At 49.0% G+C, this 16,493-nt stretch overlaps 1 protein-coding gene across 3 annotated transcripts in view; it reads left to right on the top strand.

Annotated features, from left to right (window-relative positions):
* Window positions 1-16,493, top strand: part of EPHB4 (EPH receptor B4) — a 108,430-nt gene that overhangs the window by 57,931 nt on the left and 34,006 nt on the right. For all 3 annotated transcript variants that reach the window (XM_078669996.1, XM_078669994.1, XM_078669995.1), the window contains 2 exons: window positions 13,078-13,233; window positions 15,030-15,359. In XM_078669996.1, coding sequence (XP_078526122.1) covers window positions 13,078-13,233; window positions 15,030-15,359 — 486 coding nt within the window. The remainder of the gene's footprint in view (window positions 1-13,077; window positions 13,234-15,029; window positions 15,360-16,493) is intronic.

Genomic DNA, 16,493 nt, shown 5'->3' with positions numbered 1-16,493 from the left:
AACCAGACAAACACCTCTTGTGACTTGGACTACAGACTACAACATCTGTATTAGAGCTCTGACGTCTAAGCCTGTAAAGTGTAACCTGAGGGATAGCTCTGCTGTCTGAGATCTGATGCTCTACGCTCTTGCAGAGGTGGTCCAAAATCGGTGTAACCTGAGTGATAGATCTGCTGTCCGAGATCTAATCCTATATGCTCTTGCAGTGGTGGTCCAAAGTCTTTGTAACTTGAGGGATAGCTATGCTGTCTTGGGTCTGATGCTGTAGCAGTCCAAAATATGTAGCTTGAGGGATAGTTATGCTGTTTGCAACTATATACTGCAAGGTCTTTCTACTACGAAGGGTGTGTGTGCTGTCGTACAATTGAGTAGCTTAAATCTGTCTAACCTGAGGGATGGGTCTGCTGTCTAATACCTAAGCTTGGCCTTGGGGAAAGGGTTCAGTGACGTGGCCCTTGCTTTACTTGTCCTGTTTGTATGAGGGAAGCTTTTCCTACCCATGCTGTTTTCTGTAAAGGAAGTCTGTCCTCCCTTGCCGGGTCTGATGGGTCAGTGGACTAATGCATCTACTGCAGGGGCCTGTGTTCGACCTCATTGTCACAGGTTCAAATCCCGGTGGGTCCACTCAGCCTTTCATCCATCTGAGATCGATAAAATGAGTACCGTTGGGTAACAACAAACATCTGTTATTCACTGCCAAGAGACCTCTGGGTGAACGCGCGCTTTACAAATATACACATGTCATGTGTTATGTTGTCTGGCTAAGGAATCTTAGCCGGCCATTATGTGACTTGCCTTGGCTGTCCTGGAAACTTGCCCTGGTCCTGCTGTTCTATGTGAGGGAAGCTCGCTCTGTCTGCTTCTAGATGGGTTTGAAGAGTTGCCCTAAAGGAGCAGCTCTGAGCATGCTATGCAGTTATGCTCTATGTATGAGGGAAGCTTGCATGGCTGACTTGTTTTATTTCCTTGACGCCTGCCCTGCCCGCTTTGTCTTGTGTTTTATTTCTTCAGCGTTGTAGCACTCTAGCTGTTAGGGCAACATTGCCCTGTCCAAGTCATTGTGCGAGAGGGAAAGATGCGTTAAGCTTACTGTGTTGTGTGCAGACGTTTGCCCTGTTTTTTGTTTCAAATGAGAGTTTTTGCTGCCCAAACCCATCTATGATGAAAGCATGCCCTTTCTTTGTTTTCTGTTGCCTACTATTGTATGAGTGCAGCTTGCTCTGTGCATGCTCTTTAATGTGAACATAGCTTGCTGTTTCCATATTTTTCTGTGTGAGGGAAGCTTGCTGTGGACAGATTAGTCGGTGTGAAGAAATCTTGCAGTGCTTGACTGTTCTGTGTGTGTTTGATTTGACTGAAGCTTCTTGGTTCCTGCCTGTTCGGTGTGAGGGCCGAGGCTGTTTTTGTGCCCCAGCTCCCGTGTGAGAGAAGCTTGCTGGCCCCAGGCTGTCATGTTTGTCTCGCCTCCTCTGTGTGAGGGAAGCTTGCTGTGTTCAGACTGTCCCGTGTGTCTCGGCTCCTCTGTGTGAGGGAAGCTTGCTGTGTTCAGACTGTCACGTGTGTCTCGGCTCCTGTGTGTGAGGGAAGCTTGCTGTGTTCAGAATGTCCCGTGTGTCTCGGCTCCTCTGTGTGAGAGAAGCTTGCTGTGTTCAGACTGTCCTGTGTGAGGGAAGCTTGCTGTGTTCAGACTGTCCTGTGTGAGGGAAGCTTGCTGTGTTCAGACTGTCCTGTGTGAGGGAAGCTTGCTGGGCACAGGCTGTCCTGTGTGAGCGAAGCTTGCTGGGCCCAGGCTCTTTACGAATCTTGCCAGTTCTTTGCAGTTCTGCTGAAACTTGCACTTTGCCTCCTGTTTCCTCTCTGTGTTTTTGGGAGGTGGCGGAGAAGGGAAGGGCCCCTTGGCGCTTTCTTGTCTTCCAGGGCGGTATTCCCTTAGCAGTGGGGGAGGGGGCACGTTGCAGGTGAGACAGAATTCAGAAACCGCCCATGAATCTGCAGGTTTTCCCAGCTCCAAGGAAACGGTTCCTCTTCCGGGCTGAGGGACACGAGGGGCGGGGCTGGGAGGGGAGCTAAAATTAAATCCCAGAAACGCCCTGGGAAGGGTGGGAAATGCGCGGCTTGAACAATGGGCGGAGAGGGAGAGGGGGAGGGGTGAGATGTATACAGAAGGGAGAGGAGGGAATGAGGGGACATGGCTGTGTAGAGAGTGAGGGAGACAGACGAGAGAGAGAGCTCTGAGCTTTGGATAGCGCCTCATCAAATCAAGTTCCTTTTATTTGATTTAGTTGTCCACTGAGAACCACAAATATTCAGTACATAACATACAATTTTTAAACAGTTTTGTTAAAAAAGAAAGGTTTCCATTCTAATACAAAGTTAAAATAGGTTTTAAAAATGTGTATAGATTGTGGCAGACAAACTCGTTTGGCGAGCCTTACAGAGTATGATCAATTCCTGTACAGAGGTAATTCTACATTTTGTATAAATTGGTTGTAAAAACCTTTTTCTTGCCTTTACCACTTTCGCATTTGGGCAAGTGAACAACAAATGTTCAGTACTGCTCCCACCATTACACAAATTACAGATAGTACTTTCTTTTGGTAACCACCTATATGTAAAAGATTTTAAAGGAAGTATCCCAAATCAAAGCAGCACAATCGATCGATCGCCTGAACCCGTGGATACCGCCACGTGGTACCAGGCTATTACTTCAAGGCGCTTATAAGGGGGGGGGGAGAACGAGACAGACGGAGTGTTGTACACACGGCAGGAGAGGGATAACACACTGAGACAGATGTGTGCTTGGGTAGATCCCACCTCCCTCTTCCGTGTATCTCTCTCCCCCCCCTTCCCCCGGTGAGCAGCATGGAGCCACGCCCTCTCCATCCTTCCATTTGAGCCGGGCGTCCCTGAAGTGCTGACATAGGTTCACACACCTGGGAAAGGTCCCGTTAATCGACACTAAATATGACACCAAACCTGCTCCTGCTGCAAGAACACAACGTCAAACTATCCTGCCGCCAGGAAATGACATCACATCTGGCGTGCGATAGAGAAGTGGCGTCCCAGATAACCTTTCCTAGAGGAGTGACGTCACAGCTAACCTCTCATTGAAGAGTGAAGTCACAGCTTTTCTGCCATGAGACATTGACGTCACAATTGTCCAGAGATAAACTGCATCACTTCTGTTCTCTAAGAGAAATGACATCACAGCTGTCCTGCCACCTGGAAATAACATCACATCTGGCGTGCGATAGAGAAGTGGCATCCCAGCTAACCTCTTTTAGAGGAGTGACGTCACAGCTGACCTGCCATGAGACATTGACGTCACAATTGTCCAGAGATAAACTGCATCACTTCTGTTCTAAGAGAAATGACATCACAGCTGCCCTGTCTTCGTGAAGTCATCACATCTGTTCATGAAATAGAAGAGTAGCATTACATCTGTCTTCCTAAAGAGAAATGACATCACAGCTATCCTGCCATGAGGCAGTGACGTGACATCTGTCCGGGGTTAGAGAAATGACATCAGATGTGCCATCTGATAGAAAAATGACATAGTTATCCCGCTAGCGTGAAAAGACGTCACATCTGTCATGAGACAGAAGGATTATTTACAACAAGGGGTGGTGAGGGACAGAGACTATTTGCATACAGCCAGGTTCTGAAACTGGGATGGTGCAATGAGCTAAAAAACGGTGTTGGATCTAGCCCTGATCTCTTGACTGGGTGAGAGTATTCTGCTTAATTCAGAGACTCTGTCCATCACCACCCCTTGTTGTAAATAATTTTGTCCACCCTAAGCGTGGAAGGGTATACTCAGATGTGAGTCCCTTGCTCATTGCACCATCAGGATTCAAGCAAGCCGGGCCGAAGACGGCTGAAATGCCAGAAACCGGTCCCCGGAAGCTTGTTTCCTTCCCAGTGTAAGAATTGGCTTTTGTAGTCTGGTCTGCCCTGTTCCCATGATGCACTGGGCCAGGGACAGACTAATTTGCATACAGCCAGGTTCTGAAACTGGGATGGTGCAATGAGCTAAAAAACGGTGTTGGATCTAGCCCTGATCTCTTGACTGGGTGAGAGTACTCTGCTTAATTCAGAGACTCTGTCCATCACCACCCCTTGTTGTAAATAATTTTGTCCACCCTAAGCGTGGAAGGGTATACTCAGATGTGAGTCCCTTGCTCATTGCACCATCAGGATTCAAGCAAGCCGGGCCGAAGACGCCTGAAATGGCAGAAACCGGTCCCCGGAAGCTTGTTTCCTTCCCAGTGTAAGAATTGGCTTTTGTAGTCTGGTCTGCCCTGTTCCCATGATGCACTGGGCCAGGGACAGACTAATTTGCATACAGCCAGGTTCTGAAACTGGGATGGTGCAATGAGCTAAAAAACGGTGTTGGATCTAGCCCTGATCTCTTGACTGGGTGAGAGTACTCTGCTTAATTCAGAGACTCTGTCCATCACCACCCCTTGTTGTAAATAATTTTGTCCACCCTAAGCGTGGAAGGGTATACTCAGATGTGAGTCCCTTGCTCATTGCACCATCAGGATTCAAGCAAGCCGGGCCGAAGACGCCTGAAATGGCAGAAACCGGTCCCCGGAAGCTTGTTTCCTTCCCAGTGTAAGAATTGGCTTTTGTAGTCTGGTCTGCCCTGTTCCCATGATGCACTGGGCCAGGGACAGACTAATTTGCATACAGCCAGGTTCTGAAACTGGGATGGTGCAATGAGCTAAAAAACGGTGTTGGATCTAGCGCTGATCTCTTGACTGGGTGAGAGTATTCTGCTTAATTCAGAGACTCTGTCCATCACCACCCCTTGTTGTAAATAATTTTGTCCACCCTAAGCGTGGAAGGGTATACTCAGATGTGAGTCATTTGCTCATTGCAACATCAGGATTCAAGCAAGCCGGGCCGAAGACGCCTGAAATGGCAGAAACCGGTCCCCGGTGAAATGGCAGAAACCGGTCCCCGGAAGCTTGTTTCCTTCCCAGTGTAAGAATTGGCTTTTGTAGTCTGGTCTGCCCTGTTCCCATGATGCACTGGGCCAGGGACAGACTAATTTGCATACAGCCAGGTTCTGAAACTGGGATGGTGCAATGAGCTAAAAAACGGTGTTGGATCTAGCCCTGATCTCTTGAATGGGTGAGAGTACTCTGCTTAATTCAGAGACTCTGTCCATCACCACCCCTTGTTGTAAATAATTTTGTCCACCCTAAGCGTGGAAGGGTATACTCAGATGTGAGTCCCTTGCTCATTGCACCATCAGGATTCAAGCAAGCCGGGCTGAAGACGCCTGAAATGGCAGAAACCGGTCCCCGGAAGCTTGTTTCCTTCCCAGTGTAAGAATTGGCTTTTGTAGTCTGGTCTGCGCTGTTCCCATGATGCACTGGGCCAGGGACAGACTAATTTGCATACAGCCAGGTTCTGAAACTGGGATGGTGCAATGAGCTAAAAAACGGTGTTGGATCTAGCCCTGATCTCTTGACTGGGTGAGAGTACTCTGCTTAATTCAGAGACTCTGTCCATCACCACCCCTTGTTGTAAATAATTTTGTCCACCCTAAGCGTGGAAGGGTATACTCAGATGTGAGTCCCTTGCTCATTGCACCATCAGGATTCAAGCAAGCCGGGCCGAAGACGCCTGAAATGGCAGAAACCGGTCCCCGGAAGCTTGTTTCCTTCCCAGTGTAAGAATTGGCTTTTGTAGTCTGGTCTGCCCTGTTCCCATGATGCACTGGGCCAGGGACAGACTAATTTGCATACAGCCAGGTTCTGAAACTGGGATGGTGCAATGAGCTAAAAAACGGTGTTGGATCTAGCCCTGATCTCTTGACTGGGTGAGAGTACTCTGCTTAATTCAGAGACTCTGTCCATCACCACCCCTTGTTGTAAATAATTTTGTCCACCCTAAGCGTGGAAGGGTATACTCAGATGTGAGTCCCTTGCTCATTGCACCATCAGGATTCAAGCAAGCCGGGCCGAAGACGCCTGAAATGGCAGAAACCGGTCCCCGGAAGCTTGTTTCCTTCCCAGTGTAAGAATTGGCTTTTGTAGTCTGGTCTGCCCTGTTCCCATGATGCACTGGGCCAGGGACAGACTAATTTGCATACAGCCAGGTTCTGAAACTGGGATGGTGCAATGAGCTAAAAAACGGTGTTGGATCTAGCCCTGATCTCTTGAATGGGTGAGAGTACTCTGCTTAATTCAGAGACTCTGTCCATCACCACCCCTTGTTGTAAATAATTTTGTCCACCCTAAGCGTGGAAGGGTATACTCAGATGTGAGTCCCTTGCTCATTGCACCATCAGGATTCAAGCAAGCCGGGCTGAAGACGCCTGAAATGGCAGAAACCGGTCCCCGGAAGCTTGTTTCCTTCCCAGTGTAAGAATTGGCTTTTGTAGTCTGGTCTGCGCTGTTCCCATGATGCACTGGGCCAGGGACAGACTAATTTGCATACAGCCAGGTTCTGAAACTGGGATGGTGCAATGAGCTAAAAAACGGTGTTGGATCTAGCCCTGATCTCTTGACTGGGTGAGAGTACTCTGCTTAATTCAGAGACTCTGTCCATCACCACCCCTTGTTGTAAATAATTTTGTCCACCCTAAGCGTGGAAGGGTATACTCAGATGTGAGTCCCTTGCTCATTGCACCATCAGGATTCAAGCAAGCCGGGCCGAAGACGCCTGAAATGGCAGAAACCGGTCCCCGGAAGCTTGTTTCCTTCCCAGTGTAAGAATTGGCTTTTGTAGTCTGGTCTGCCCTGTTCCCATGATGCACTGGGCCAGGGACAGACTAATTTGCATACAGCCAGGTTCTGAAACTGGGATGGTGCAATGAGCTAAAAAACGGTGTTGGATCTAGCCCTGATCTCTTGACTGGGTGAGAGTACTCTGCTTAATTCAGAGACTCTGTCCATCACCACCCCTTGTTGTAAATAATTTTGTCCACCCTAAGCGTGGAAGGGTATACTCAGATGTGAGTCCCTTGCTCATTGCACCATCAGGATTCAAGCAAGCCGGGCCGAAGACGCCTGAAATGTCAGAAACCGGTCCCCGGAAGCTTGTTTCCTTCCCAGTGTAAGAATTGGCTTTTGTAGTCTGGTCTGCCCTGTTCCCATGATGCACTGGGCCAGGGACAGACTAATTTGCATACAGCCAGGTTCTGAAACTGGGATGGTACAATGAGCTAAAAAACGGTGTTGGATCTAGCCCTGATCTCTTGACTGGGTGAGAGTACTCTGCTTAATTCAGAGACTCTGTCCATCACCACCCCTTGTTGTAAATAATGAGACAGAAGGATGGCATCACATCTATGGAAAGTGACGTCATAGCATTTATGCCAGATCACAAGGAATCTCCCTCGACAAGAGCCCCAATCTGATATCCCAAGTAAGCACCGTGGCCAAAAATGCAGGTTTTCAACCGTGTCTGCTCTGGGAAATGTGTCACTTCATTGGGTAGAAGATCTGACACGCGTGTGCAGTCACTGGTGCTTGATCTGACACGCGTGTGCAGTCACTGGTGCTTTGAGTGCTCTGCTGACTTTCCTTCCTAAAATACATCTCGCCCCTCTGAAGGCCGCTCTCTCTGTAGCCGGATCTCGCTTCGTCTCAGGGGCCACAAGGAATGAGTATATCTCCTGGTACCGGCAACACTCATCCAGGGCCGGACTGGCTAATGGGTGTTTTGGAATGCTGCTGAGCGGGGGGCTGATTTAGTTGATGGGGTCCTGCGTGTACTATACGAAATTTGTTTTGCTTTAATTATTTCGAAGCACACGCAGGTCTCCATGAACGAAATCAGCCCCCACCGCAGTGAAATCAGCCCCCAGCTCAGCAGCATTCCAAAATGCCCAGTAGTCAGTCCGGCCCTGGCTCTTGGCTTCTGAGCTGAAGAGATCTGGTGGATCCAGAGCTCCAGGGAATGAAGACGCTCAGCTACAACCTTTTTTTGTAGTTAATCCATCTTTATTGGGTGTTTTCCTGTCTGTTACAGCTGACATGACAAGCCTCACATGAGGACGATGCGGTTGCAACAGTGCGCTGCCTGAATCCACTGCTGGTGCCCTCTCGTTAGTTGCGATGGAGTATGAACACTGAACCATTGAAAACTAACAGAGCCGCGAGCCTGAAATCCCATCTTGCGGAGAGTCAGTGAGTGTCACAGACACACTCGCAGTCGTCCTGGGGTGGGAGAGCCAGACCGCCACAGTGTACACATGATCACAATGAATAGAGTGGTGGGGTACTGCTCATATCATGATCTTGTGATCCATGATACTGGAGAGCACCGGTGGCTTTCAATCGGGGGGAGGGAGTCAAGTGTGTGTGTGGGGAGGGGATTGTCACTGTTCACATGATGTCTGGTCTTTCTGTGGAGCTGTTGTCTCCTCACCCAATGTTTATACCTGGCAAGCTCTAAACTGGGGTGGCACGGTGAGCAAAAGAATGATGGATTTAACCCGGATCTCTTGACTGGGGGTGAATGTTTTGATTTATTCTGCATTCCGTCCATCATTTGTGTGTCTTTTGCTTTCTCGCCCTAAGTGCGCCAAGTATGCCCAGACGTGGGTCCTGGGCTCACTGCACCACTGTAATCAAGCAATCCTGGCTGATTAGGGGTGAAACCCTGAAACTGGTCCCAGGATGCTTGTTTCCGGTCCAAGGAGGACCTGGCTTGGCAGTTCTGGTTGGACTGTTCCCATGAGGCACAGGGTCAAGACTGATTTGCATATGGCCAGTTCTAAACTGGGGTGGTGTGGTGAGCAAAAGAATGATAGATTTAACCCAGATGTCTTGACTGGGGATGAATGTTTTAATTTGTTCTGCATTCCGTCCAACAATTGTGTGTCTTATACCTGGTACAAACCATAACCTAATGTGATGTTCTGGTCCTGTTATCACCTATACATTAACTGGAGGTTCTACCATGGTTTTCCACTGTAACATGTCCCCTGCACCCCAGCAGCCATGCCTGTTTGTGTACCAATATTGTCCTCTAAGACATGGGCGCTGGATGGCCGGGTGCAGGGAGGGGGAGCAGCAGCACCCCAAATTAACCATGCTGGAGTTCCAAAGGTAAAAGGCATTAAGTATGACTTTCACTTTGTATTGTGTCACATTTGCTGTGTGTTGAAAGGCAGAGGTCGGGTGTTAGGCTGTGTCTTCTGACAAATTGCTGCTTATTTTTCTTTTAAAAAAAAGTAAGATTGGTGTTTACTTGGTTTACTTTTCTTTCACTGCAAAGTGAGAGGATTTTGTAAAGTGAACTATGTGAAAATCTCGCCAGTGTAAAAGGAAAGGCTGTAGGTTATCCATTTTTCTAACACGCATACATTTAAATTAACTGAGCAAATATTTTAAAATAGATAAGCACTTAAAAAAGTTAAAATGAAACACTTTTTTTTGCAAATTTGAAGAGTGATGGAAACAAAGATTTTATTAGGATCGAAACAGATCAAGACACTGTACTTATTTGTTGAAACCCGATTTCCACAATTATTGCGCTATACAGGTTTATCAGTGAAACTGCACGGCTGTGTAAATGTAGTGAACATTCGTCTGAAAGTGTCCTGTCTGTAAATGACAGTGACTGCCACCTCAAGCTTTAGTACTTAATGCACGTGTGACTGTGTGCTCCTAAATGTAACACAAGCTACACACTACACCCCTACCACTCCCCTGCTGAGTGGGCGTGGCTCACTTGTGTCACTTGTTCCTTGTGTGATGTGAGATTTTTCAGAAGCACTGTGAGAGTTGAGTGAGGTAACACTGATAGCAACCCCCCCCCCCACACAAAAAAAAAACATTATTCCCGCAGCGCTGCCTCTGAGCTGACAATAGGGTTGTCCAGGCCAGAGCAGCCTCGTGCCCTTCAGATCCCCCACTGTTTCTAAAGAGAGGCAGCAGCTGCTGTCCGGCAGGGGAGAGGGGGGGTCCTATTTCCCCCCACCCCCACGTCTGCGGTACTGCCCTGCACAGGCCCCATCATTGGAAAGTGGAGGTTCTGAAGGCTAATACACACAAAAGCCCCTTTGCCCCCCCCACAACCCCATCCGCCCTAAAGATGAAGCCCCCCCCCCCAGCCTGGTGCAGGGCCTGCCCCCGGTGCACCGTCAGAAGGCCCCCAGGCTCAGTGACGAACAGCACAGCGGCATGCGGATCCTTAAAGGGGCTAGGAAAGAGAGGAAGGACTAGTAGAGGGTGGGGTGGCAGGGGAGAAACAAGGGGGTGAGGGGGGTATCGAAGGGAGTTACACAGAGGAGCAGTGGTGGGAACTAGAGGCGGAAGGGATGAGTGAAAGGCGGGTAGAAGAGGGAGTGGCAAAGGTGAGGGTGCAGGGGCACGAGGGAATAAAGGAAGACCTGGGCACGGGAGAAGAGCGCGCAGGAGCGGGAGTGGGTGGAGGAGAGGAAGGGAGAGAGAAGTGAAGGGAGGAAGACGGAAGTGAGAGGGTGGGAGGCGGAAGATGCCGACAGCAGGGGTGTATGGGGAGAAAGGAAGAGAAAGCAGGAGGCGTAGGGTGGCACGAAGAAAGATGGAGGACTGGAACAAAGGAGGCGGAGAGCAGAAGAAAGGGAGAGGAGAGGCAGGAAGGATCCGGAAAGAGGCACGAGGAGTGACAGCGAGTGGGAACCCCTCCCCCCTCCGGAGGCCTCGCTGCATGCTTGGGGGAGGGCGGATTATAACAGTGGTTAAAGGGGCAAAGGTTGTGCGTCTCAAAGTGACTCTAATTAGCGGGCGCTTAGAGGGGGCAGTTGGGGGAGCAGAGACAGGCGCTCGATAGCTCCGGAAGATTTCTGACAAATGTCAGGCCCAGGCCTGACCAACATATGTTGACACTTTTCCAATTACGTTCTTCCCTCCACTAAACCGTTCTTTCGAATTAACTTTTTCATGAATTTATGAAATGTGTTTTGCATTTAAATATATTTTTTTAAGGGGGGTACTATCCCCTTTTTAAGATCTCTTCAGAAATCTCTCTTTCTCCTCTTCCCGTTGCCTCTATTTTTCGTCTTTACTCCGGTTTCTTTTTATTTTTGTGGGTGAACTCCTTGCCCCTCAATTCACACGCTCACCTTCCCACGATATCCTTAAAGTTTCAAGTTTATAAAAAGTTTATTAAACTTTACAGTCCCCATGAATATACTGACCCTATTAAATGACATTATATATACAGAAATGCATAACACAAAACAATATATTCTATATATACAGTATTTTGTCGGCATGTATACACGGGCCACTATGAATACTTACATGATCTAAAACCGAAGAAAAATTAATTGCAACGTCAGCTGTTCGAATCATGCTCTTGGGAAGCAGAGGGCATACAAGCAATTTACTGGGAGCTATAGATTCAGCACACGGAATGGAAATGTGTTCTAACCTGAGAGGCCTTCTATCCTCACACTGTGTCATTTAATCCAGCAGGGGGACGTAGGGCAGCCCCCTCCACCCCTCCCCCCCGCCCCCTCGGAAAGGGGGCGGGGCATACAGTGAATATAAATCACCAAAACACGCATACAGCTAAACACTGCCACAAAAGCCGCAGGCTCAAGAGCCATCTCCATAAACACAGAAAACAGACTGTTCAGTGTTGGAATTTCTGTGACCAGGGCGAGAAGGGATCTGAACTCAGCCATCGCTGCAAGGTCATGTGAAAGTCAACACGGCGCTATGCACATCCCTGTAACAAACATCCGATTTATTTATTGACCATTTTCATGCTCATATGAACCCGTTCCCTCTGGGGTTCACCCATACCTGCGTCTCTCCTTACATGTTATGCTTCGCCCAGGAAGCATATATTTTATTATCTCCTGTTATGGAATATTTTGGGGGGAAGTTGAAAATTCTTCAAATATTTTAAAACAAAGCATGGGTCAAAGAAAGAAGAAAGGTCGGAACAAAGGAAGTTGAAAGTTATCCATGTCAGGGGCTTCAGCCCTGAAGGCAAACTCTTGGAATGCCATTGTCTGGCTGGCCAATTTCCTGTGAGTATTTTATCAGAAGGGTTGTAGTAGACAGAGAAGACAGACTCCCACACTACAGTTTTTTTTTTGATTTTGCCAAACTTATTTTTTATGAGTAAATTAAATATACTTTCATTACTAATATTTTAGGCGTTGTTTGAACATTTTTTTTGTTGCTATTTTGTCTTCAGATCCGAGATTTCTTACCGTTCTGTGTCAATGTTTTTGATTTTTAGGTTTGGCCTATATCCAGCTTTGGCTGTCTTGCCAGACTGCTGGGTTTTAAAAAATGTTCATAATGATATCCTCATGATGTATGATATAATGCATACATCCATCAGCCCTCTTCATCGGTCTTTTCAAGTGTCATTCACACTATGCGTCTGCCAACCACAGCTTACACCATGGACCGATGGGTCAGTCCACTTCATCCTTGACTTGCACTGTGAACAGCAGCATTTTGTGTGATCACTTGAAAGAAGTTCACTTCTGGACCAGGGCTGCTGGGCCTCTCCATTATTTTTTCATATTTCAAATGTCCCCCCCCCCCCCCCCCACAAAAAATACCTATTGCACACTTGCAAAGCCAGACTAATTTGTTTGCTTTGGCAAAGTTTGTAAAACCTGTTGGGCTGTCGTCAGTCCAGAGTCGTCATCCTCATGTTTTCACCAAGGTGGTGACCCACCTTGCACCGACGGATAATCATCAGTCCAGCACGCGGTTGGTTTGGACACCAACAGCGAAAGGGGAACATGTTATGGGGCATTTCCAGCTTGGCTTTGTAGCCTATGCCTTCTAGGGTGGCAAGGGGGTGTGTACAGCAATGCATTGTGCTCCAAGTGTATGCTGGGTAAATGTAAGTTATATAAGTCACAGACTCCAAATGAGTGACATTCCTGGCCACAATGAGTGAGATCCAAATGAGTGACATTCTTATGCCAAAAAGTCATATTTTTGTGAAATTTTTTCCACAAACTTTGCCGTTCTTCTACAGTGGAGTGACGCACCTGTGGGGCTTGTCGGTGCAGCTGTTTCAGGAGTATGTCTGGTTAGAGCGGTGATTGTCAGCATACGTTGTCTTTACACCTCCTTTTCTCTGTCTTTGCAGCCTGTCCACTGGGATTCTTCAAAGCCAACCAGGGCGAGGGCCTGTGCCAGGCCTGTCCCCTGAACAGCCAGTCTGTGAACCAGGGTGCCACGCTCTGCTCCTGCCGCACCGGCTACTACCGCGCCAGGAGTGATCCTCCGCACAGGCAGTGCACCAGTGAGTACACCCGGGAGGAACGGACAGGCAGGGGTGGGGAGGAAGGGGCGACCCTCGTGCACCCCTATATGGGCACCTGTCACCGTAGACCTATGCTGAACCCAGGGCTTGTAAGGAAGGGGCAGTCTCATGTGACAGAGAGCAGTCCCCCAGAAACCACGAGAGACCAGGCAGCAGTCACACACAAATAGATAGTAGTTACACACAGGCAGATAGTATAGTATTCATACATTCAGAGCAGTTTCATTCAGGTAGTAGTCAGAAAACAGTTGCATGCAGGAATTCAGAGCAGCTGCACACTGGCAGACAGGAAACAAATCACATACAGGCAGTCAGAGAGCAGTCTCTCTCTCTCTCTCTCTCTCTCTCTCTCTCTCTCTGTCTCTCTCTCTCTCTCTCTCTCTCTCTCCCTCATCCCTCTCTCTCCCTCTCTCTCTCTCTCTCTCTCTTTCTCTCTCCCTCTCTCTCTCTCTCCCTCATCCCCCACTCTCTCTCTCTCTCTCTCCCTCTCTCTCTCCCTCTCTCTCTCTCCCTCTCTCTCCCTCCCCCCTCCCCCCACCCCCACCCCCAGTGGCCCATAGACCATGAGAAAACAGTTATTCGTGGGCCAGATAGCAGTAAAAGGCAGGTCAATAGCAGTCACACATAGGCACTTAAAACAGATGCATTCAGGCAGTCAGGGACCAGTGACAGTCAGTCAGTCAGAGAGCAATCACACACAGGCAGAGAATAGTCACACACCTATGCAGGGTAGCCACATGGATTTTACAAACACAGTGGTTCCTCACAAAGGGAATAGGCGAGCATCAATAAATATAAAAATACAATGAAATTTATATTGCATTGTTCAGCCGGACGAGGATATTTTAATCTTAGGAGAATCTGACACAAAAATAAAGTGGGAACACAAACTCTGTGTAAATCAGAGTACGAACAAACAGAAAGACTCAGGCATATCTTAATGCTTGAAAAAGAAATTAACACATTGGCAAGCATAAATGAAGAAAAACACAATGGTACACTTAAAATGATACATAGGATTGTTAAGGTGTCAAAGAGTCAACAACGTTTCGATCCCATACGTAAGATAGTGGGATCATCATCAGGACATAAGGTTACATGCCTGAGTTTAGATGCCAACTGCGAGGTTATAGCGACCAGTAGTAGAAGGTAAAGGCTGGAAGGCAAGCGCTGGCTGTCCGATCGCCAGAAGATAGTATGCTGGTGGCATATGGTAATAAGCTTGGATAATCTATCAAAATAGGAATTGTGGGCGTAAGTAATCGCTCCTCGTCGTAGGTCGTTGTGACCGCAGCGTTTCTGATGTGGCAGCCTGGTAGGGGATGAGTGTCATACGAGGTGCATCGCAAGGTAGTAGGCTGGCGGCATGGGGTAATAAGCTCGGATGAGCGATCAAAAAGGAAATGTGGGCGTTAGCGATTGTGCCTCAACGTTGGTCACTGTAACTGAGGCGTGTCCGGTACGGTCACAGCGACCTACGTCAAGGCGTGATTACTCATGCCCGGAATTCCTTTTGATCGCTCATCCGAGCTCATTACTGTACGCTGCCAGCATACTATCTTGTGGCGATCGGACAGCCAGTGCTTGCCTTCCAGCCATTACCTTCTACTGCTGGTCGCTCTGACATCTCCTAGCTATGAAATGGGAGTTGTGTTGAATGCTGGAGGCATTGCATGCTCCATGTGGGTCTGAGTTTGCCGCAGTGCACTCTGGTACTTGTAGCCTTGGGATTGCTCTGATGTTGCAGCCAACTTGTCTTCTTGCTGCTCCCACAGGTACGCCTTCAGCACCACGGAGCATTGTGGCCAAAATTAATGGCACGTCGGCCATGTTGGAGTGGAGTGAGCCACTGGAGAACGGTGGGCGTAACGATGTCACCTACACCGTGCTTTGCCAGGAGTGCCCGGAGCGGCAGCTCTGCCGTGCCTGCAGTCAAGTCACCTATGGCGCTCGGCCTGAGGGGCTGACGGAGCGCCGGCTCCTCATCCATGGTTTGCTGCAGTATGTCACCTACACCTTCGAGATCCAGGCCCTGAACGGGGTATCAGGCGAGAGTACTACCATGCCGCACTCCGAGTCTGTCAACATCACCACTAACAAGGACGGTAAGCGAGCCTAGAGCCGGGAGGGCCCTTCTAGAGTTTGCAAAGTTACGGACCACTGGGACTGTGAGACTGAAAGGAACTGTGGGAATAAACATTGAGGTCCTGTGGGACCGAAGGCCCTATGGGAGCTGATGAAGTGAGGTCCCTCCGTGAGCTAAGAGAGCCAGGGTCCTCTGGGAGCTAATACAGCGAGGAACCGATAGAAGGTGTGGGAGTGAGGGACTGCTGGGAGCTGTACGACAGAGGGCCCCCTGAGATCTGTGGGATTAAGGGCCCTATGGGAGCTGAGGGAGTGAGTGCCCTCCGTAACCCTCAGGACCCTGCCCATGTTTAAAACCCCCAGGAACCAGTACCATATGTGACCTCAACCCAAGCCCCATAACCCAACACCATGCTTGACTTCCAGGCCCATGCACTGCGCCTGACCTCCAGGACCATTCAATGGCATGATAATGCATCATGACTGACCTACAGGTCCATGCCTACCTTCCACCACTCTGCACCATGCCTGACCGTGTACCATGCCAGACCTAAAACATTCTCCTCGGTGCCTGACTTCGAGCATCTTGTATCATGCCTGACCTTCAAGACCATGCGCCATGCCTGACCTCTGGTCCATGCCACCTTCCAGCAATCTGCACCATGCCTGACCATGCAGCACCTCCAGACTAATTCTTATCTTATAGCCATCTACAACATGCTTGACCTTCAGGACCATGCACCATGCCTGACCTCCAGGACCATTTGCTATGCCTGACCATGCATCATGCCTGACCTACAGGCCCATGCCTGACCATGCACCATGCCAGCCCTATGACATCCTGTTTGGTGCTAGACCTCCATCATCCTGCACCATGCCTGGCCCGCAAAACATGCACCATGTCTGACTTCCAGGTCCATGCCACCTTCCAGTAGTCTGCACCATGCCTGACCATGCACCATGCAGCAGCACCACACCCATGATTATCTTTCAGCCATCTGCACCATACCCGACCTACAGGCCCATGCCTGACCATGCACCATGCACCATGCCAGACCTATGACATCCTGTTGTGTGCCAGACCTCCAACATCTTGTACCATGCCTGACCTCCAAGACCATGCGCCATGCCTGACCTCCAGGTCCATGCCACAT

The sequence above is a fragment of the Lissotriton helveticus genome, chromosome 12, assembly GCF_964261635.1.
Source record: "Lissotriton helveticus chromosome 12, aLisHel1.1, whole genome shotgun sequence".
Taxonomy (NCBI): domain Eukaryota; kingdom Metazoa; phylum Chordata; class Amphibia; order Caudata; family Salamandridae; genus Lissotriton; species Lissotriton helveticus.
This window is presented reverse-complemented; position numbering and strand designations above follow the sequence as displayed.